The sequence below is a fragment of the Mangifera indica genome, chromosome 5 (assembly GCF_011075055.1).
Source record: "Mangifera indica cultivar Alphonso chromosome 5, CATAS_Mindica_2.1, whole genome shotgun sequence".
NCBI lineage: Eukaryota > Viridiplantae > Streptophyta > Magnoliopsida > Sapindales > Anacardiaceae > Mangifera > Mangifera indica.
Window position 1 is genome coordinate 18,925,875 of NC_058141.1, and position 22,845 is coordinate 18,948,719.

Consider the following 22,845-nt stretch of genomic DNA (forward strand, 5'->3'; position numbering starts at 1 on the left):
TAGGCCCCGTGCATGTCTGACAAGGGCATTAAATGACTCAGCAATATTTGTGGTCATGATATTATATCGATGCCCTGGAAAGTACGCTCTACTCCAACGGGGAAAGCCGACATCCCGTAGATAAGCTCCAGCTTGGGGGTTCATTGAGTCAATGGATTGCATCATCTGCCCAAATTCAGACTCTGTGTATGATTTAGCGGCTTTCCAATATGCACCCGCGACCTGTAAGAGGGAAAAAAATATGAAAACTCATTGTAAGCAAAATGTTTGAAAATGATAAACTGTTATAAATGTAATAACTTGTTTACAATATACCTTTGAGTCTCGTTTATACTTTGCCCGCATGTTACACAGAAGGTGATGACAACAACATCCATGGTGGACATCTGGAAAGACTTCAGCCATTGCCGAGTAGATAGCATGATGTCGATCGGAGATTATTGTAAGCTCAGAGAGGTCAGGGATGCATTCTTTAATTCTCATAAGAAACCAACACCACGTGTCGTGATCTTCTTTTTTGCCGACACCGAAACCAATAGGGTATATTTGATTATTACCATCAAGAGCCACCGCGATAAATAAATGCCCCAGATATCGACCTTTAAGGAAAGCAGCGTCAATGCAAATAACGGGGCGAAGATATTGACTAAACGCACGAACGGAACATCCTAACGCCATGAAAAAATTTGTAAATCGATGCTCATCGTCTGTTTCAATAGCAGTAATGGTGCCCGGATTAGTACGTTGTAAATTGTAGCAATAATCTGGTAACAACATAAAAGATTCCTCCGGTGAACCCCTCAATGAATTGATAGCCCAATTTCTTGTCCGCCAAGCCTGTGAGTAGGAAATATCAATTTTATATCGGTCGGCGATGTCTACAATTATTTCTTTAGGTCGATAAATTCGATCAATCATCACAAACTTTGATCTCATTAATTGACCTAAAGCTCGGGCCCCAGCTTGTCTGTGATGTGGCATGATTTGATCAACTAAACATGTGTGGGTAGGATTTATAGAGTTGATCCCCCACACATCACCGACAGTGGACTTGGTTGCATGTATATACCACTTACAATTTGCAGCCTTGCATTTAATTTCCCACCGTTTCTTGTCAGACTTTTTAACACCAAATTGAAATCCTTTTAGTAAGGCGAATTGTCTCATGGCGTCAATCAATTGGACTTTACTATGAAAAATATCACCAATCTTGACCCCATTCTCCTCTCGGATTGATCTGGAACCACTTGATGATGCTGATGGTTGTGGAGGAAAATCAGGAAGCCACCTAAATGGATCAGTGGGGACATTGTCAAAAAACGGCCCAGAATAATTTCCACCACCTGAAGTAGGATCTTCAAGCCGTAAACTATCTATACCCTCGGTTACTGATGTCATATACTCAGGATCTACATCGTCTGAAGGAATGTCGGGCATATCGTTTCCATCGAAATCACCCCAATAGGGAACTATATCTTTTTCTCCATGAGCCCATGAGTTTGCAATATATAATGGGTCATTACTGAAATCAATCAACTTTTCCAAATCGTATTCTTTTTTGACCCAACTGCTTTCTTTTTCATCTTCATCCTCATATTCATCTTCATCTTCATCTTCATCTTCATCTTCTTCCTTCTGCCCTTCAATTGGGGTACATGTAACAAAAACAGGAATACATTCCTGAAAGTACTGGGACATATCAAGAAGACCTTGCACATCTTCATCATTTTGGATCTGGATGGGACAGTCGAGCTCAATTTTTCTTGGCTTCATTGATACTTGAATGTAGTTTTTCATTGGATCAATACTGCAATACTCCGTCAAAAGCTCAATAAATCCCTCGAATGTTGTTCCATAAGGGATTTTAATCAATTGTTTGGCTCCTCCAACATATTTCATTGTGTTGTTGCGACCTTGAATCCATTCTCCTTGGTAACGAACCGATGCATAACCCTCCATTTTAAATATCAATCCTGCAATGACAAGTTTTTGAAGATAATTATTCAGGTATAAAAAAAAATCAATAATAACTATGTAAATCAGCCGTACAATTATTAATAATTAAAAAAAACACCTCATATTTTTCTAATATGTTATTTATCCCCCTATAATTATTTAACAATTTATATAACAATTTATATAACACTTTCGTATGTTATCTTATATCAAAATGCATCTATCTGTTTATAACGTTCTATTTAAAACGTTTTTATAATATCTATACTTTGAAATAGATATTCAAATTCTATACTTTGAATTACTTTAAAATGTCAATAATAAATAATTTCTGCAGAAATCTGAAAAATACTAGTGGATATATCCTAAAACGATAATTTAAAAAAAAACTGAGCTTAAATTCAAATTCTAAAAATTGAAATACCCTAGAATGGTATTAATCGAACAATTCTAAAAAAATCTGAAAAATACGAGTTGATATATGCTAAAACAGTGAAATTCGAAAAAACAAAACTGAAATTTGAATCCTAAAAGTTGAAATACCATAGAATGACAACAATCGAAAAATTCTTCAGAAATAAGAAAAATGTGCATTGATATATCCTAAAGCGGTGAAACTCGAAAAAACCTATAATTTTAATTATAATGCGCCTACAATGTTTAATATGAAAATACGTCCTAATTTTAATAACATTTCATTTGACACTCTTGTATGTCGTCTTGTATCAAAGCAATCCCTATATATTTTTAACATGTTATATAAATCCTATATATATTGTAAAATATCTAAAACCCCCATAGCAATGTAAAATATCCAAAAACCCCCTATATTTATCCTAAATTATTTTAACCCCCCATACTTGTCAAATATTACATTTAACCCCATTGCAATGACATAAAAACTTTACTTAACAAATAAAATGAAGTTTTAGGGTAAGATTGACATAAATACCTTTTTTTGATGAATAGTATTTTTCGAATCAAATTTAGAAATACGAACTTCCTTCGTCCGAACGAATCCCTACTAATTGATGTTAACAAAAAAAATGAAAATGAGAGTGAGTGTTTGAGTGATATGAGAAGTGTGTGAAAATAAAATGAGTAAGGAGGGTTTATATAGATGAGGGGAAGGGTATTTTTGACATTTTAGAAAAATTAATAAAAATATATAAATAAATATGAAAATGTCTTTACAATGTAAAATATCCAAAAACCCCCCATTTTATCCTAAATTACATTTAACCCCTAATACTTGTCACATATTGCATTTAACCCCCATATTACGACATAAAAACTATACTTAACAAATAAAATGAAGTTTTAGGATAAGATTGACATAAATACCTTTTTTTGATGAATAGTATTTTTTCGAGTCGAATTCAAAAATACGAACTTCCTTCGTCCGAACGAATCCCTACTAATTGATGTTGAAAAAAAATGAAAATGAGAGTGAGTGTTTGAGTGATATAAGTGTGTGGAAATAAAATGAGTGAGGAGGGTTTATATAGATGAGGGGAAGGGTATTTTTGACATTTTAGAAAAAGTAATAAAATATATAAATAAATATGAAAATGCCTTTACAATGTAAAATATCCGAAAACCTCCCATATTTATCCTAAATTACATTTAACCCCCAATACTTGTCACATATTGCATTTAACCCCCATATTACGACATAAAAACTATACTTAACAAATAAAATGAAGTTTTAGGATAAGATTGACATAAATACCTTTTTTTGATGAATAGTATTTTTTCGAATCGAATTCAGAAATACGAACTTCCTTCGTCCGAACGAATCCCTACTAATTGATGTTGAAAAAAAATGAAAATGAGAGTGAGTGTTTGAGTGATATGAGAAGTGTGTGGAAATAAAATGAGTGAGGAGGGTTTATATAGATGAGGGGAAGGGTATTTTTGACATTTTAGAAAAAGTAATAAAATATATAAATAAATATGAAAATGCCTTTACAATGTAAAATATCCGAAAACCTCTCATATTTATCCTAAATTATATTTAACCCCCAATACTTGTCACATATTGCATTTAACCCCTATATTACGACATAAAAACTATACTTAACAAATAAAATGAAGTTTTAGGATAAGATTGACATAAATACCTTTTTTTGATGAATAGTATTTTTTCGAGTCGAATTCAGAAATACGAACTTCCTTCGTCCGAACGAATCCCTACTAATTGATGTTGAAAAAAAATGAAAATGAAAGTGAGTGTTTGAGTGATATGAGAAGTGTGTGGAAATAAAATGAGTGAAGAGGGTTTATATAGATGAGGGGAAGGGTATTTTTGACATTTTAGAAAAAGTAATAAAATATATAAATAAATATGAAAATGCCTTTACAATGTAAAATATCCGAAAACCTCCCATATTTATCCTAAATTACATTTAACCCCCAATACTTGTCACATATTACATTTAACCCCCATATAACGACATAAAAACTATACTTAACAAATAAAATGAAGTTTTAGGATAAGATTGATATAAATACCTTTTTTTGATGAATAGTATTTTTTCGAGTCGAATTCAAAAATACGAACTTCCTTCGTCCGAACGAATCCCTACTAATTGATGTTGAAAAAAAATGAAAATGAGAGTGAGTGTTTGAGTGATATGAGAAGTGTGTGGAAATAAAATGAGTGAGGAGGGTTTATATAGATGAGGGGAAGGGTATTTTTGACATTTTAGAAAAAGTAATAAAATATATAAATAAATATGAAAATGCCTTTATAATGTAAAATATCTAAAAACCCCCCATATTTATCCTAAATTACATTTAACCCTATAGTGAGTGAGGAGAGTTGTATAAATGAAGGGAGGGGTAATTTTGTCATTTTAGAAAAAGTTTTAAATAAATAAATATATATCAAAATCTTTTATAGTGTAAAATATCTAAAAACCCTCCATATTTATCTAAAATTGCCTTAAAACCCCTATAGTTAGTGGAAAAGTTATATAAATATGAGGGAAAGGGCAATTTCGGTATTTAAAAAAAGTCATAGGCTTTTTTTTTTTTGGAACAGTGATTTTGGGCATTTTGGCTTGGAAATAGTGATTTTGGGCATTTTGGCTTAATGGGAGGGCATTTTGGCTATTTTTTAAAATTTCCCATCATCTTGTATATTTCCTTCTCTCTTAGAATTTTGGGGCCAATCATGTCTCCGTTCTCATCAGATTTTTTTTATTTTTCTAACGCGTTGTTGACATTTGGGACACGGCCGGCTGGCTGCTTGCTTGGTATTTGACGGATCAGTATTACCCTCTCTGTACATAAGAAAATATAAAAATTTAAGCAATTTGTAAAACTAAATTATTAAAAGAGGAAAAGGATTACATCCCATCTAAATTTTAATTTAACCTTAAAATTATATTTATAATAGATAAAAAATTTAAATACTCACACATAAACTAAATATTTTCTAAATTTTTAGTTAGAAAAAGAGATAAAATCATCATTTTACTTAAAAACTCTAAAACTTTAAAATTTATATAATTTCTTTCTCGAGTTTTAAAAATTAACACTTTAACCCATTTTCAAAGTTTAAAAGGTTTAATTTCACCCCTACGTTTGTTTCATTCTCTGGCCACTATCATTTCGATTGATGATCGATGTTTTTCATCTAGCTTTCAGATTGGACTATGAAAGACAATAAAAGACAATCATCTAGATGTAATAACGAAGTGTTGTCTTTCATTGAGTCTTCTTGATCTAGATGATAAAGGGTTGTCTATCGTCAGAGAATACCTTCACTTCTTTTTGATAACTGGTCAGTTCCCTAAGTCATCAGTGATGAAACTAGTAAATGAAAAAAAAGTGAATTTTTTTAAGTTTTATTATATGGGTAAATATGAGTTTACTAAATTAAAGAGAGAAATTATATAAATTTTTTAAGTTTTAAGATTTATGGGTAAAATAACAATTTTATCTTTACGTCAAACTAAAAATTTGGAAGATAATTAGCACATTAGTAGGTTTTAAATTTTTTTATCTATTATCAGTATGATTTTGAATTTTAACTAAAATTTGGGTAAAAAATGACCTTTTTTTTTCTCATTAAAAAAATTTAAATTTAAAAAAATAGAATTAATCAGAGTTTTTAAAGAGAAAGAATTGACCAAACAATAACATAATTAACAAAGAAAACAAACAAATTATAATAACACAGATTTTAAATATAATTAATAAACAATACTTTGACAATTCTTTTGAAGACAATTGAATTGAAACTTCCTAACATCCAAGAATTAAACCACCATGACTTGAACGTGTAAACTGGGCTAGAACGAAGGCATGGTTACGTTATATACTAGCCTATATAAGACGATGTTTCTCAATTAATGTTAAGCGAAGCAAGAGACTATCCCATCACAATGGCTTCTCAATATCTAAGCAAAGCCCTAATCTTAATCCTCATGATAATAGCTGTCTTCTTCAGCGGCTCTAATGCGGGCGTGATTTCAGTTTACTGGGGTCAGAACTCAAACGAAGGAAGCTTGGCAGATGCTTGTGGCACTGGCAATTACGGAATTGTTAACATAGCTTTTTTATCCACCTTTGGTAATGGCCAGACTCCGTCACTCAACCTCGCCGGCCACTGTGATCCCGCCTCTAATGGCTGCACTGGTTTGAGCACCGACATAAAGGCTTGCCAAAGTCAAGGAATTAAAGTCATGCTCTCCATTGGAGGCGCTTCAGGAAGCTATTTCCTCGCCTCAGCTGATGATGCAAGGCATGCTTAATTTTTTATTACAATTATCATTTTGGTGGCTTTGCTGTTTGACAGAATGAGTAATTAATTAATTAATTAATGTTGCAGGCAAGTTGCCAATTACCTGTGGAACAATTTTCTTGGCGGTCAATCAAGCTCACGGCCACTGGGTGACGCTGTTTTAGATGGTATTGATTTTGATATTGAGGGAGGCACTACACAGCACTGGGACGAACTGGCCAAGGCCTTATCAGGATTTAGCCAGCAGAAGAAGGTGTACTTAACAGCAGCTCCTCAATGTCCATACCCAGATGCTTGGATGGGCGGTGCCATAAGCACTGGTTTATTTGATTACATTTGGGTCCAATTCTACAACAACAATCCTTGTGAATATTCTGGCAATGGTGACAACCTGAAGAACAGTTGGAATCAGTGGACATCAAGTCAACCTTCAAGCCAGATTTTTCTGGGACTACCTGCGTCTCCTGAAGCAGCAGGGAGTGGCTATGTTGCTCCTGATGTGGTTAACTCTCAGATTTTACCGACTATTAAGACTTCTGCAAACTATGGAGGTGTCATGCTCTGGTCAAGGCAATATGACAACGGCTATAGCTCTGCTATTAAGCCAAATGTTTAATTCAACTACTGCTTTTTCTTCTTCGGCTTAATAATTGGCTTAAAGCCTTAAACAATAAGTACTACCTTAGTACTCTCTTGATGGAATAAAATTATATTTTACGCAAAGAAAAATATCCTATTATGAATCCAGAAATTTGACTTAAAATTTCATCAAAATGGGTAAAAGTGTTGTGACCTGAAATCCTACATCGCTCATGTATTGTCTATTGAGTTTGTATATAAGCAGAAGTCTAAAGCTCTTAATTTGAACGAAGTGTTTTAACGTCGTGAGGGCCTGAAACCTAAAGCGGATAATATCGATCGAGCTGTTTATAACACGTTATCAGTATGATAGCGATGAAGGGGTGTATTATGACCTGAAGTCTAACATTGCTCCCGTCGTGTCTACTGAGCTTGTATATAAGCAAAAGTCTAAAGCTCTTAACAGTACGATAGCGATGAACGGTGTGTTGTGACCTGAAGTCCTACATCGCTCTCGCACTATCTATTGAGCTTATATATAAATAGGAACCTGAAGCTCTTAATTTGAACGACACGTGCGTTTTAAAGTTGTGAGGGTTTGAAGCCCAAAACAGACAATATCGATCGAGGAAATTTTCTACCTTACCATTTTCTTTTCTACCGTTTACTTTGACCTGTAAACATTGTCGTCCTCTGCTATCAGCCTCTACTCCATCTGGTACCCACTTAGAAAACAGAATTGAATTTTAAGGACTCCGAATTATCAATAAACACTTTTCCGGTAATGATTGACTGCTGACTACTGACTTTCGGGTCAACAAGGCAGACCGATGAGAATGTCGGTCAGATCGGGTTAAATTATTCGTTTCAACGGAATGGGCTGGAATGAAGAAAATTTGAAGTTTGGACTTCTTGGGTACAATTTATTATTTCGTAAATTCTAGACAACTAGGCGACGCCGTATTGGATAGTATCGATTGAACTTGGGTTCAGCCCAATCTAATTTCAAGCCCATGGCGTTGCCACCATAAATTAGGTTAAAGTTGAAAAAAAACAGCAAAGCCATAAGGAAATATGTAAGTCACCATTATTGCTTGCTTTCTTCACATCGGTTTTCTTACTACACTTTCTGCAGAATTATGTTGCTTTCATATGGCAAATTTCATTGTTGTCCAGTTAATTTTGGTGGAGGGAATCCCTGTCAGTGAGCCAAAGACTAAAAATTCTTAAAAGTATTTGTTAGCCTTAAATCGAAAAGATGGGAAGAGCCAAGAAGGCCGCTAAATTCCCAGCCATGAAGAAGATCATCACCAAGAAAGCAATCAAAAAGTAAATTCTATTTTTATATTTTTTCTGTTTGTTTATATTCAATTATTATTATCTAATACTAATGTTGATTTTTGTTCAATATTTTTATTAGTTACAAAGAAGAGGTTTTGAATCCCAATAAGAAAGACCATAACAAGGAAAAGCTTCCCAGAAATGTGTAAGCCTCTTTACTATTTTATGTAAACCAAAATAAGGAAAAATATTTTTCATTTATCTTAATTAGTGCTTAAATTTTGTGTATGAATTAGGCCAAATGTTTCCACGGCGCTTTTCTTCAAATACAACACAACATTGGTGCCACCTTACCGGGTCTTGGTGGACACCAACTTCATTAATTTCTCTATCCAGAATAAGGTAGGTTCTTTATGCTTTTAATTTTCTTTTTATTCATGTTAAAAGTATACCATTTAAGAGTTAAGTGATATCGGTTATTAAATATGCTCAATTTCTGCTTACTCGTTGAGTTTTTGTTTTTGAAATTACTGACTGTTTTGAAGAGTGGGGCTTTGACTCGCTTAACTTACATTCTATTTTATAATTTTCTTTAGTTGGATCTAGAGAAGGGAATGATGGACTGCTTATATGCAAAATGTGAGTGTTTAATTCCTGCACTTCCACTCTATTTTAATAAGAGCTTTTCTACTTTTATAAGTTTTGAACAAGTTTTAGGAGATAATGTGTATTAGTAACGTGGGTAACCATATGAATTGAATGAAAAATATGTTCAAATTTTAGTTTATTCTCTTCTTGTCTTTTTAAAATCTCTTTACCTTTTTTATTCTTAAAGCACTCCTTGTATTACGGATTGTGTGATGGCAGAGCTTGAGAAGTTAGGTCAGAAGTACCGTGTAGCTCTGAGGTATGTTCCCTAGTGCTATATTTCAGGCAATTTATCAGCAAGCTTTAAGTTCAATTTTTGGTTGTAGGTGTGAAAAGGTTCTAATTATTAGCTACATGTTCTCATGTCTTCTTATTGGAATTTGGGGATAGGTTTCAGCTAAATGTTTTTCATTTCCTTTTCAATCATTTGTTCTTCATAGGATTGCTAAGAATCCTCGATTTGAGAGGCTACCCTGTACTCACAAAGGGACATATGCTGATGACTGTCTTGTTGATCGAGTTACACAGGTACAAATGGCATCCATTGACTGCTTTGTAAAAATTTTATTGTCATTCATGGTCAGTGTAGTTTTCGCTGACCTTTTCTGGACATCCTATATTGTCAAATTGACGTTGATCTAAGATTTTTTTGAATTCTGGAAATATGAATGGCCTTGTTTATGATAGGAAAGAGAGGTTATAATTAAGTTGGGTAATGATGCTGCACTGTATATTGTTTGTATTGATAGCCAAATTACAAAATTTTCCTGGTGTTTTCTTGTACCTTACATGAACTCTGTTGGAAACAGCACAAATGCTTCATTGTTGCTACATGTGATCGAGATTTAAAGAGAAGGATTCGGAAGGTAAGGTTAACCAGTTGTAATTTGGCGCTGAGATACTTGAAACTAAAGCCCATCATATGAGGAAAAAAATTATGTTTCTTGGCAGGTTCTTGGTGTGCCGATAATATACGTTACTCAACATAACTATTCAATCGAGGGGTTCCCAGAGGCGACAATTGGAGGAGGTAGGCTGAATTCATAACTGTGAATGGTGTTGTATTGGGAAATTCATGGTTGACTCCTATTGGATTATTGTGTCTGATGCAATCTTGAATTTTAAGATTGGATATTTATCATTTTAAAAAATATTGAAATTGGTTGAATGATGCAATTTTATCCTGTGATAACTTTGAAATTGTTTCATAGGTTGGTTGTGTTTCTTTAATTAAAATTTTAATTTTACCCCTCATATTTAATTTGACATTTACAAGTTGCATTTTGTTGCAGCTCCAAGGATCTGAAGATGGGAGGATGGTCACTCAGAAATGCGGTATTCATGGGTTCATTCTTACTCTCGACTAGGAATGCTGTAGCTCCCCAATATTTTTTTCACTGAAATCATTTTGATCTGGTGACTGCAGATAGCATGCAACAGCATGGTTGTATTTTAGTGTAGAATTACAATAGTTTGAATCTTGAATGCTACCTTCTTTTTGCATTGCGAGTTTTATTTTTTTCCAAGGTTACTGAGTCCAGGCAGCACAATTTTGTTTAGACTTCTGCAATGCTGATATGGTTGCAGAAAACTGTAATTGTAAAATGTAGCTTAAGGCTTTTAGTCAACGTTATATTGCGGAATATTATTGTCAATATGGAGGAAGAATTTGATTTTCAATGACATAGACAACAACATATGCTAAAGAATTTGATACTAGCGGATAGAGGGCAAAAAATAATTAGAACTTCCAAAGAGCTAAAATTATACAAATTCACTGATGATTTGTCTTTACAAATATTCATGCCTTTTTCTTCCACTTTAATGTATCAACCTTGGAAATGGCATTAAAAAATGAAAAAGAAAATTGCCTCTGTACATTTGCCTTTCGTCAGCATCAAATGGCCATTACCAGAAGGAAGCAAGCGTGGACATAACATATTTGTGCTTCCTTTCTGACCAAAAAACGACCAGATGAGAGTTTAAAAATTAAAAAAATTATTTGATCAATCTACTTAGACGCCACAACCTTCAAAAATCAATATGGCATTACTAAAGTCTTGGTTTCACCATTGTTGAGTTTGAATTTTCTGTCTCTCCTTCAGGTGGGGGTTTCACATACCTGCCTATTACCTTTTGCCGGTGTCGTTTCTTCATCCTCAAAAGTTTATCTTTACTCTGTTGCTTCCTCTTCTCTTTCTGTCGACTTCGAAGGTTCCTCTCTCTCTCAATAACACCTTGCCATACAACCTCACCTGTTGATGGCCACAACCATCGTCGTGTAGGGTGGTCGGAATCTGTCTCTTCAGCCATGTCCTCATCCATGCTTTTTAAAGTGGTGTATGAGAACCATTTGATCCACATTTTACCTCTTCGGCTCTTAAAGCTGTGGTGTTCTTGCATTGCACCGGTCTCATGGTTCACATATATCATCCTTCTACTACTGTGGTATGCCCAGACATTTACAAGTAGCTCAAGCAAACGTAAGTAACAATGTTTGTCCTGCAGTGGCCACAAATGTGAGAAATCAACAAATAAAGGATACCAGATTCCTTCAAATAAATAACAGTTAAGTGGACCATAAACTGAGATTTTGTATTTATATAATGCCGGATCCCTTCAAAATGATTACAGTTAAATGGAATCAACCCAAGATGATGATGAAGTCTATATATGGAAAATACTGTTCTCTTAGAAAGAGCACAATTATATTAAGTAGAAGCAATGTACCCTTGAGATACTCAGATAACAGTATCCATTTTGATGGTGCTCATCATACATGTGTGCATCCAAGGCATCCACAAACATCCTGCAATGAGGAAACAATAGAGGCAATTTCATAAATTATTTATGAGATGTGCACAGGCCCCATTGCTAGTATCCAGAGATATACATGCAACCACAATTACCTTGAGAACATAACAAATTCTAGGAAGGATTTTGTTGGCAAAGCCCAACTCTGCATAACAGCCCATGTACCCCCATCTTCAGGCATGGGAGGTAAAACATTGAAATCATGCTTTATGCCATACATTCTCTTGAGAGACTCAGAAAATGCATACCTTCAACCACTCATCAATTGGAGAAACTAAGTCAAATATTCTCATAAAAGAAATAGAAAATAAAGTCAGAATTTAAAATAAAATTGTGCTTAATTAATTTATCAACTAAACAGCTCTTACTTGCAATTGCCAGCATTTATTGCATCACAAAACGACCAGAAATCCTGTTGTAAGGGGTTTCTTGAATCCATGTCCATACGAACCCAAAAGTAGAGTGAGTCACCATGCCTTCGTGTTTGAATTGCATTTAGCAATTCGTTTTCTGCAATCCTAGACAATGATGCCTGTTTATGTGCCCCAGACAACAAAAAAAGAGAAACTCATGTCCAGCCCTAACAATACTTGGAAAATGGAGTGCAAAACGTGTGCAGTGACTTACTAGCAAAACTCATGTCACCAAATTCTAATTTTTTGTTCCGATAACTAATCAAAATTAATGTTAACTAGCAGAACTCTCAACAGCTAAATGCAAACCACACAGTTTATGACAATCTATTAAAACCATATGTGCATTTAATTTGATATGTTACTCTATAAGTTTGGCATTTCATAAAGGAATGTCGATTTTAAACTAATTAGAAAAGTTATTGATATGATGTCAATAAGATAACCATGAACGAGGCTGCTGATGTTGACTAATCTAATAGCGTAGCACAATAATTCTCTTGCTAAAATTTGCATTCCATACTAAAAACTGTTTGAACCCACTAACCTGACAAGATCAGTCTGCCAGACCTGTATTCAGGATTGAATGTATTCTAATTTCCAATGAAGATGTAAAGGTAACTTAAAGCAGAGTTACAAAGTAAAATAACAAATCAACAACAGCAGATGGGCAGTAAGGTGAGACAAAGAGCCAAAAACCTTGTTTGCTGTTACTCTCCAAGACTGAAATCCTATCCAGGCATTTTTGTGCATACGATCTATCCGGTTTGCAATTGCGAAAAAGGCTCCATATTCACCAAGGCTGTCTCGGTAGTAAGGATTGTTAAGGAGTGGCAGACGGGAGGGTGCATCAACATCATCTGTTCCAGGTCTTCTGCCTTTGGTGGACTGAAAATATAGCCGATGGAGCCACATCAAAAATGTAAAAAAGAAGATTCTTTCATGCAGGTTCCAGTAAAAATTAGTTATATAATAGTATATTTAGGGAATGAGCATCAAAACCGTAGAATAGTACAGAAAGGAGGGAAGCTTAAAACTTTACTATAATAAATTTTTTTCTTTAGATAACAGAGGATATACACAGTTTCGATAATTTAAATGCAACGCACCAATCCAATGCCACGATAAAGCGATCTATGGTGCAGAAAAGGCCAGGTTCCTTCCCCGTAATAAGGTTCATAAATGCACAATGGTTGACCTGTCCTTTCAAGTTCACCGTCCTCTCGTTCATGCAAATCATTTTTAGACCGATCAGCCCTTTTGGCACTTCGATACACTTCCTCCCATGTCCCATGAGATTGTTCACTTCTATCTTTCAACTGCATAAAATTCCAGAGAATGTGAAAAACTAAACCAAATAACAGGATCAGATATTATTCTTTTTTAATCACCCTTCTCTTGTTACATTCTTGATATCAATACATAGGCTTTATCCTCTAAAAAAGTAAAAGAGAGAGAAAGAATTGTCACTGTTCAGCACGACTCTTTACCTCTTCTTCCTCTCTCCTTTTTCTCATGTTGAATATCCCAAATAATTTTTCTTCCTCCCAAATCTCATATAAAAATGAGTCATCTGTTGCAGGCATAGAACCATAGCTCTCTCTTTGTGTAAGGTTCCACTGTCCCTCAACTTGCTTTAAAAATCTCTCACTTCTTGAGGTTCTTTCTTCATATGTTGAATTTGAAAAGGTTTTAAATAGTTGCCACTGCCATTCTTTCTTAAATTTGAGGGGAAGTTCTCTAATAGCCTTTGGCATTGCAACTTCTGATGGGAGCTTGAGAACATTTTCTAGCAGCAAAGCATAACTTTCAATAGTTTCAAAAACCATCAGGTTCTTAGCTGTAGCTCTTCCAACTGAGGCAATATTGCGAGCCAGAGGTGATAATTTTCCTTTTGTAATTACTTGCAATACAATTTCTGTCAGAACTCTGAAATTTTCTTTAGGAAAAAGATAGCCAGTCACCCTGTCAGCAACCTAATTGTTATTGCCAATCAGTTAGTACTTCATCAACAACCAAAATAAATAAATAAATAAATAAAAGATGATTTATAGACAGATATTTACTACACCCAGTAAGCTGCATGAGCTGCTAATTATAAAATGTACAAAGGACACAGCTCATATATTTACATCCACTTGTGATTGAACCATGTGTCCCCCCAGCCAATAGCTAGTTTTAAATAGTGAATTTCGAACAATAGGTTTCCCTTTGAGCTTTTCAGGCTTCATGTGGGATTAAATTTCAGATAACCATCAGACCAATGGTAGCAGTTAAGAGGCAGAAAAACCACAAAATGACCGAACCGAAAATAAATCGAGTTTTTGATGCATGAGAAGCTATTACAGCTAAGAAGAAAAAATCTAGTTAAATTCTAATACACCTTATTAATTTTAGTTGACTTCAGTATTTGAATTTACCAGGAAACAAAAACCGGAAATAGGTAAAGAGACATGCCTACTCTAACTATTGGACAGTTTTCATGGCAGGGAAGTATGCATTTATAAGTTCAACTTGTTAGCCAGTTTAACTAAGACATTGAAGAATCAAAAGCATACATATTTCTTGATGTTGGAGAGGTCTGGAGCTATGATTGGTTTCCCAAAGCACATGGCTTTCATCAACATATCAGGAAAAGATTGCTCCTCAACAAAGGATCCGTATATCACCACATCGGCCATGTTAAGAACACTATCAGCATCCTCTTCAACAGCTATGTGCTTCACAACTCCTGCAGGATAATGCAGGTTAAGAGCAACGGCCTGAGGGACAGAGAAAAAATGCTGGTTAACCAACTAGATGATTAGAAAAGTTTGTACACAATCAACTAGAACCACAATTTTGAAGATATGTAGTTTATGCCAAACCTCAATAGCAATGCTGTAATTTAAAGATGAATCCCTGCTCAGAATCATGATTTTGATATAAGAATTTGATTCATTTTCCACTACAGAGTCAGGAAAAAGTGGCAATAAAGCCTGTAAAATAATGGCATGCTCCAGCCATAAACCCCTGTACAGAAATTGGCTTCCTACAATTGCTATGACAAGATCATCAGCACTATAGCCCATCTTGACACGTATACTATTGTTGTAAAAAGCCACTTTGTTATCAGCTTTCCATGCTCCAGCAGGAGAACCCGGAATAACATAATAGTTTCCAGAATCAAATGCAGAGTATATTATCTGTAGAAAGCACAGAAAGGAAAAAATCATTGGGAATCAATCCAGACTTCAGCACCAATCCAAATGCAGAGCATATATTTGTACCAGATGATACATAGATGCAACTGTCCTGAATACTAATGACCATGATATTTATTGCCTTTAAAATGAGAAAGTGTCTAAAAAGATGTATGCAATCAATGTGTGTTATTACCGGCAAAACATAGTCAGGGAATACAACAACAGTGGCACGGTTGAAAACTCTTTTCCACTCATTCACAAGCTCAAGTTGCCCATTTGAAGGATATTGTCTAGAATGAATAGCGAGTGTTTTTTCATGGATGGTCCATATGAGAGGCAAAGACTTGAAGGGTTCCTGCATGAGACTGTAAAAAGTAAAACCATGATGTTAACCGACTGATAACAATTAAAAAAGAAAATAAAATCGAGCACAATCAAGTCCAATCCTGAAGCAAGGTCTGAAGTAAAGGAAGCAAAAAGATTGCATCTCCAATCACTGCTACAAGTGTTTAGGTCACAAACTGCATACCAAATCCAATTTACATCCAAAGGCATTGTCTCTAATCCTAGAATATCATATATGTTGCATTGGAAAATCTTCTGGAATTCTAAAGATCATTCAAGTGAACAGTGTCACTGCAAATGCATCTTAACCTGAAGGTATGCTTGGTTCGGATAATCTTTTATGACAAAAAATGAAAATTATCACAAAAATAGATGACTTAGAAAATTACTAAATATAAATTATTTCTATGTTTGATAATATTGACATGTATAAGTAATTATTGTGTTTAATTGATCATACTAGAATATTATTTTATTTAAATGCCTTTAAATGATTATTTAGTATAAATTAGTATCATGTTTAATTAAATTAACATGTCTATTTGCTTTGTACATTTTCTAAAATATTCTCTTTGTTAATAATGTATTAGGATTTTTTATGTTGTTATCATGTTACTTGTTATTTTAATTGAAAATGATGATATATTTGTTCTAAAAATTTAATAGGTGAGGATAAAATTATAACAAAATTAAGATTGCTTTGGTAATTTTTTGATAGTTAAAGCAGAGTTAGTAATTAAATTACTTTCTATTTTACTTTTTATTACCCCAAACGAAACACCTCCTTAGAGTCTAGACAACAAAAGAAATAAAATAAAAACATAGGATGAAGGAAATATGGATGAGGGAAGAAAAGCAACGACCTTGAGAAGCAAATTTCAAAATATAAAGAGAAAACAAAATGAATATCTTACAGGGAAAAGATACCCTTGGCTTCAAGAGAGTTCACAACTATGCCATCATAGCTGCAAAAAAAAAAATTACATCATAATGTAAAATAACCTAAATCCATTATATGTAAAGTTGCCTATAGAAAACATTCAATAGATCAGAGAGAGCCCCAATAATGAGTAAGTTGTTCAAAAATTGAACACATTACCACTCCATTTGCTGGAGTTAGAAGGCTTAACACAAAAAATAAGAAACTTATCAACATGAAACACATACTTCAGCCAATTTACAAAATTCTTGATCTTGTCACTGGTTTGAAGAATGGTAACTGTAACTCCAATGTTTTTCCAGACTCCATATGCAGGACCATCTGCAATGGAGTAAACCTGCCAAACGAAACTAAAACGTATGTGATACTGAGACAAATTTGTTTATCCCCTTATGTCTAATGCAGTACATATAGCATGATTAACCAACTGAAACTTCATATTTTCGAGCCTTGGGTTAGGTTCATGACTACTTTTACTTTGCTTATTCTATGCACTTATTCAAGCAATTGAATCAAAAGAATATTGATTGACCACAAGGATAGCTAAGATGAATAAAATTGAAACTGAAGCGATCCAAAAACTTCTTCACTGCCACAAGTTAAGCTTAACAGAAGATATAACGTACAAAGGTCAGTCCAGTACCTGAATTGAATAGCCAATCTCTTGCAATGCAGTTGCAACGGTCACCATTAGCAATTGCTGTGGATCAACCAACAGATCCGCAAAAACCTTCAAGTGGAAACCAAAAAAAAAAAAAAAAACTATAACACAAATAAAACAAAAACAAGAAACCAAGCAAACCCATTAACACATTATTTAAACTTTTGAGAACTACTGCAGAATACTGACCAATGCAAGCTGGGGCTTTCTGTACCCAAAACGGTGTTGAGTCCTATTAAAAACATTGGTCAAATTAAATTCTCTGTTTTCTCTTTGAAATTTCTCCATAAGCTTTAAGGGCTTAAATGTAATATCTTCTCCAAAATCCAAGAGGCCCATCTCTTTCAAGAACATCAAATCTGGAGGGACTACATCCATTTGGTGCAATGAATCATCAGATTCATCCATTACTGAACCAGGTAAAAACATCTGAAAAATAACAACAAAGACCAAGAACACAGCAACTGCGCAAATCCATTGTAGATAATCTAGCTTCTTGAAAAACAAGAAACGCGAAAATCTCGATCTATGTCTCTGTAAAAAGGGGTGCCTCTCAGTTCTTGATGAAGAACGGCCAAGATTCTCTCTCTTGAATGGAAATACCCCACTTTCTAAAGAACCCATTTACATTGCCATCAAAATTACATAAAAAAGAAAAGAAAGAAGGCGCGTCAAAACAAACACATGCAAATCAGGAAAGAAAGAAGAAGAAGAATGATACAAACAAAAGGGGTATCACTAAGAGAATTAATTCCAATAAAGAATTGAGAGTGTTTAAGCAGAAGATGAGAGAGTAAAGGATGCTTGTGAGCTGAGTAAAAGAATGGTCACGCTCAGACTAGAGAGAGAGAGAGAGAGAGAGAGAGAGAGGAGATATCTTAATTAATGAGTGAGGAGAGGTGCCTTTCCCCCTCTGTGTCGGTCCGTAATTTGTCAAAGAGGAAGGGAGACTTCTTGCTAGAACAGTAGAATATAATTAACGAGAAATCAGGATAATAAAAAAAAAATGAAGCCGAGGGCAAATGTTTAAATATCCAAGCTTCTTATTACACAAAATTATTTATTTAATTATTATTTTACATCCAATTTTCTCATCAATTTTAAAATCTGCATGATAGGACCGTTATATTTATACACGTGGAGCTAAAGTAATGGGTGCATGAACATCTAATGTCATATGCCTTTGTTTTATGTGTAAGAGCGGAAGGGGCTATTGTTGAAAACGAAAGGGGATAGATAATAATTGTGTGTTATTATTATAAGGCCAAAGACTTATCCCATCCAAAATTTATTATTTATTATTAAAAATTTAAATATTTTATTTATGGTTTTTTTGTTAAGGATTAAAATTACTTGATTTTTTTAATTTAAAAAATTAATTTTTTAATTAAACTTTGATATATTATTACTTTTTTAAGGTTTTTTTTTAATTTTTTATTAGCATCTCTTTCTTTTTTTTTTTAGACACTGTCTTCAAACAAAGATGCCAAAGATGGAAACAATATTTTTGTCAACCTTCATCTAAAGACAGTGTTAGAAAAAAGAGAAAGACCAAAGTCGATTAGAGATGGTGTTAGAAAATAAAACAAGAAACCGTAGAAAAGAAAATATAATATTTTAAAATTTAATATTAAAAAAATTATTAATTTTTTAAATATAAAAAAAATAGATAATGTTAATTAATTCTATTTATTTTAACAATCCACGTATAGATATTTAAATTTTTAATAATTAATTACTACCAATTTAAAAAAATATAACAAATTTTGAAATGGAAATAAGTCCTTTGGCCGTAAATGTTTTGGGAAAAATGATTGATTATTCGCCAATAATTAATTACTATTTTTATTTATTTATTTGAAATTAACTGAATTAATTGGAAATGGTCCGCAAAGCCTATTTATCACTAAACTAGGTTTAAAAATGAATACAAGAAGCACGACAAATGTTGATGGACTTGTTGTGACATCATCCTTAAGACAATCGGCGTTAATACTATTCAACCAGATGAAGAGATCAACCAAAAAATTCACCCAACCACTCTCCAGTCTTCATTTTCGAATTTTCATACATAAATTATTGATGAAAATTAAAATAGAAAAAAAAAAAAAAGGAGGTGAAGTACAATCTGATTGGTTAAACAAGTTGACACAGAAACATTTGCAGTGACCTTTTTTGTTTTGTAATGAATTTCCCTTCATTGCCCAACCAATGTCAACACAACACAGGCCTTTTTTAAATACAATACCATCTGACTTTTGCAAACTTAACCCAGCCAAAAATACAATGAAGAACTCCCATCATCAGTACCACTGCAACAATTTTCACATTCCTCTCTTCGATTCCATGATGCTGGCTCATAACCAGGAGGATGATCCATTGGCAAGTTGAACTCCATCAACTTTTGACAAATAATGCTCATTAATTCAGCACAAAGACATCATATAATTTCCCCCCTTGTTATAACCTGCCCAAAGGTGACTCGAGGGCATAATCATCCACCAACCAGAGACTATAATCACGGAAGCGTTTTATCTTTTTATCAAAACCTGTGATATAATTATTATGTACGATTACATGCACTCCTTTAGTTTCCTGTACCCATGTCTGGTTTTTGAAGTACAGTCCTCCTGTTGGAAATGCTGCCTGGGGCAGCAGGTACAGATCCACCTATAGAGATATCAGAAGTAATTAATCATCAAATGAATCCAAGCAATAAATGTCTGAAGATAATTTTTGAAATGTTATCCAGAAAGCACATATACATATATGTATATCCAATGAGACAACAGCAAAGGAAAATGATAATGTAGACTAACCAAAGCACTACTGATTTCCAGAATAGTACTTCCTCGAGCACAAAGGCACGCTATTAGAAATGGAATTGATTAACACACATGTGAAACCCAATAGACAAAATAGAGTTTTGAAGCTAAAGCGTAACAGATGGAATTAGCAGGATGATATCAACAGTGTAAAAATGCATTGGACAGTTTCCTATCATAATTCTCATTATTCAGGCATCTAACGAGCACCATAAAACAAACTAATCCAAATATTCTGTTTGATCAACAAAAGCCTTCCAAAATAAACACGGCTAACATTTCATTTCAATTATGAAGGCACAAATCACTGCACATATGTTGCCAAGGTTTTCAAAGGACAAGATGCAGAACCAGGACACTCTAGTTTTACAATGCGTCAGGTATGATCCTTACAGTTTTGAATTACATACGAAACCTTATAGTTCTCTTACATTTGATCGAAAACAATTGAAATAAAGCAATGATTAACTTAGAAACATGCAATTCTTTCATTAGGTTAAAATAAACATATATAAAGTACACATATAAGTACAATTAAGAATTTACAGTGATAATTTGATAAACCCAAAGAATAAAAATCACGCGCTGAGCTAATTCCTGCAACTTGTATAAACAGTAAATTTCACATTTTACCCCATCTTGAGCAGGATGATGTCAAGAACTTAGTCATCTATGACCATAATTTGAATAAGCCAAGAATTGAGAATGCTTCACACAAGTCAGGCTACACAGCTAAAGCATTCAACAAACTAATTTTCATTCATAGACCTCAAATTTGTCGATCACCTTCTGGTGACTAAGCACTTTGACATGAAAATTAAATGACTGAAATTTCTAGGAACCAAGGATGCAAGCCAAGAACACACAAGGAACTTACCTGCCCAGCTGTTCTATTCAGTGCCCAGTTAAACGCAGGCTGATCATTTGCTTTCTTTGCTTTGGACCATGGTTGAGCCTGAAGCTCTTCAATCCATTTCTTCATAACTAGTTTCGCTCCATCAGTGGGCCTCATGAAAATCATACAGCTACATATATAAGTGCGCCCTTTTTTCCCAGGAGGCGGCAGATTATGGGAGTGGTTAAGTGGCTTAACCTGCTTCACCAAAGAGAGAAAAAGCATCATTGGAAAAGAAAAGTTTATACTATGATACACAATATTATGCAGCATAGAATCAAAGCTTCACCAACAAATAACATATAAAGGTAGTAGTAACATTAGTGCATACCGCTGCCATGTCATCAGTGAAGTACACATCATGACTTCCCTTTAAATATGGAAATGGATCTCCCAACCAGACCATATCAACATCATTGTACATAACATTATACCCAAGCTCCAATATATGCAGCAGATGACGAGGCCTTCGAGATGTAAAATTAAAGAATCCCTACACAGTAAAGCCAAAATCAACACCATTTCAGCATTTCACAAGCAGTTAACTCAATTAACTAACCCATGGACCGACAATTAAGTCAAAACAACTTAGCTGAGTATAACACATACAAGAAATGTTAATTATCTTATCAGCATTATAGCGAACACAAAGCCCTAAGCTATATAATACATGATGAATAACAAACTAATCCAACAAAGAGTCAAATCAACAGTAGATCAAATAATGTTTAAGGCACACAAAGCTGATCAAGAAACATCATAAACTTAAATCGTCTTTTGGTATAGTCATAGAAGAAGAGTTAACCTGAGAACCAAACTTATGGGCAGTTTGTGAATCAGGAGCAGGGGGAACGAGCACGGCGTGACCTGGCCATTTCTCGTTAACCTTATAAAGGGTGGCATAATCCTCTGCAATCACCAGAACTTTATCTTGGTGCTTTTGCCTGCTAATACTAATCAACCAGTTATTCAGAAATGGTAAGTAAGGTTGACTCACAGCACAAACAATCACAGTCCCGTTCTTGGCGACGAACGACACTGCTTGAGACAGAGTGTAATCGCGCCATTTAGCGAGGGAAGAGGTGGTGTTTGGGAACATGAATCGAGGCGTTCCAACCCAGGGAAGGATTACTCCGAGTAGGACTAAGAGAGTGAGCAAGACCAGAAGAGCAGTTCGATTAAGAAGCGACATTGGTCTTTCAAAAGATGTTGAATTGCGTGGAGAAATTGGATAGGGATCTGAAAACGGAATGTGTAAAGGTCTTTGGTGAAGGAACTGAGACATTTTTGCAACTTATCAACAATAAACTGAAAAATCGATTTCAGAATTTTTCTGAATGATTTGGTGTGATCTAATACGCTAGGAAGCTTCAGTAGTTTCCTGTCGGTGGAGACTTTTAGATTGGATCTCTTGTGATGTGCTCTCAATTTCGGTAATAGGGTCGGGTCTTCTTCTTTCTGTCCGACTTGAATGCACGGATCCGAAGTCGGATACACACTGCTCGCTTTTGCCTTTGTGTAGACCAACTGGCTCCAGCTAGCCGGCTAGG

At 34.3% G+C, this 22,845-nt stretch overlaps 4 protein-coding genes across 5 annotated transcripts; 2 read left to right on the plus strand and 2 right to left on the minus strand.

Annotated features, from left to right (window-relative positions):
• Positions 1-6,283: 6,283 nt before the first annotated feature.
• LOC123215669 (acidic endochitinase-like) lies at positions 6,284-7,456 on the plus strand. Its single transcript, XM_044635864.1, has 2 exons — positions 6,284-6,709; positions 6,797-7,456. Exons 1-2 carry the CDS (start codon positions 6,318-6,320, stop codon positions 7,323-7,325), a joined length of 921 nt encoding a protein of 306 aa, XP_044491799.1. The 5' UTR covers positions 6,284-6,317; the 3' UTR covers positions 7,326-7,456.
• Positions 7,457-8,322: 866 nt separating this feature from the next.
• Positions 8,323-10,897, plus strand: LOC123216717 (rRNA-processing protein FCF1 homolog). Of its 2 annotated transcripts, XM_044637243.1 has the most exons (9): positions 8,325-8,617; positions 8,709-8,774; positions 8,866-8,971; positions 9,166-9,208; positions 9,404-9,476; positions 9,658-9,745; positions 10,027-10,083; positions 10,169-10,247; positions 10,510-10,897. In XM_044637243.1, exons 1-9 carry the CDS (start codon positions 8,547-8,549, stop codon positions 10,521-10,523), a joined length of 597 nt encoding a protein of 198 aa, XP_044493178.1. In that variant the 5' UTR covers positions 8,325-8,546; the 3' UTR covers positions 10,524-10,897. The 2 variants fall into 2 exon arrangements, with proteins under 2 accessions (XP_044493179.1, XP_044493178.1); XM_044637244.1 differs by lacking the exons at positions 10,027-10,083; positions 10,169-10,247 and having other exon boundaries at positions 8,323-8,617.
• A 44-nt stretch (positions 10,898-10,941) lies between these two features.
• On the minus strand, positions 10,942-18,477 carry LOC123216716. The gene is made up of 14 exons (XM_044637242.1): positions 17,765-18,477; positions 17,558-17,644; positions 17,142-17,251; positions 16,889-16,939; positions 15,823-15,994; positions 15,312-15,629; positions 15,003-15,206; positions 13,935-14,420; positions 13,554-13,763; positions 13,144-13,332; positions 12,400-12,563; positions 12,127-12,279; positions 11,948-12,026; positions 10,942-11,719 (listed from the first exon to the last, which is right to left on the minus strand). Exons 1-14 carry the CDS (start codon positions 18,197-18,199, stop codon positions 11,270-11,272), a joined length of 3,108 nt encoding a protein of 1,035 aa, XP_044493177.1. The 5' UTR covers positions 18,200-18,477; the 3' UTR covers positions 10,942-11,269.
• Positions 18,478-19,549: 1,072 nt separating this feature from the next.
• LOC123215958 (UDP-D-xylose:L-fucose alpha-1,3-D-xylosyltransferase MGP4-like) lies at positions 19,550-22,832 on the minus strand. Its single transcript, XM_044636283.1, has 4 exons — positions 22,101-22,832; positions 21,627-21,788; positions 21,278-21,493; positions 19,550-20,245 (listed from the first exon to the last, which is right to left on the minus strand). Exons 1-4 carry the CDS (start codon positions 22,578-22,580, stop codon positions 20,036-20,038), a joined length of 1,068 nt encoding a protein of 355 aa, XP_044492218.1. The 5' UTR covers positions 22,581-22,832; the 3' UTR covers positions 19,550-20,035.
• Positions 22,833-22,845: the final 13 nt, after the last annotated feature.

Excerpts from the sequence above, each read along its gene's own strand:
- LOC123215669 (XM_044635864.1), top strand. The coding sequence starts at position 6,318 with ATGTTAAGCGAAGCAAGAGACTATCCCATCACAATGGCTTCTCAATAT. Across the intron at positions 6,710-6,796 it reads GCCTCAGCTGATGATGCAAG|GCAAGTTGCCAATTACCTGT; the intron begins GCATGCTTAATT and ends TTAATGTTGCAG.
- LOC123216717 (XM_044637243.1), top strand. The coding sequence starts at position 8,547 with ATGGGAAGAGCCAAGAAGGCCGCTAAATTCCCAGCCATGAAGAAGATC. Across the intron at positions 9,477-9,657 it reads AAGTACCGTGTAGCTCTGAG|GATTGCTAAGAATCCTCGAT; the intron begins GTATGTTCCCTA and ends TGTTCTTCATAG. Across the intron at positions 9,746-10,026 it reads TTGTTGATCGAGTTACACAG|CACAAATGCTTCATTGTTGC; the intron begins GTACAAATGGCA and ends TGTTGGAAACAG.
- LOC123216716 (XM_044637242.1), bottom strand. The coding sequence starts at position 18,199 with ATGGGTTCTTTAGAAAGTGGGGTATTTCCATTCAAGAGAGAGAATCTT. Across the intron at positions 17,252-17,557 it reads AGATTGGCTATTCAATTCAG|GTTTACTCCATTGCAGATGG; the intron begins GTACTGGACTGA and ends TTCGTTTGGCAG. Across the intron at positions 16,940-17,141 it reads AATTTTGTAAATTGGCTGAA|CTATGATGGCATAGTTGTGA; the intron begins GTATGTGTTTCA and ends TTTTTTTTGCAG.
- LOC123215958 (XM_044636283.1), bottom strand. The coding sequence starts at position 22,580 with ATGTCTCAGTTCCTTCACCAAAGACCTTTACACATTCCGTTTTCAGAT. Across the intron at positions 21,789-22,100 it reads CCCATAAGTTTGGTTCTCAG|GGATTCTTTAATTTTACATC; the intron begins GTTAACTCTTCT and ends TTTACTGTGTAG. Across the intron at positions 20,246-21,277 it reads TGAATAGAACAGCTGGGCAG|GTGGATCTGTACCTGCTGCC; the intron begins GTAAGTTCCTTG and ends ATATCTCTATAG.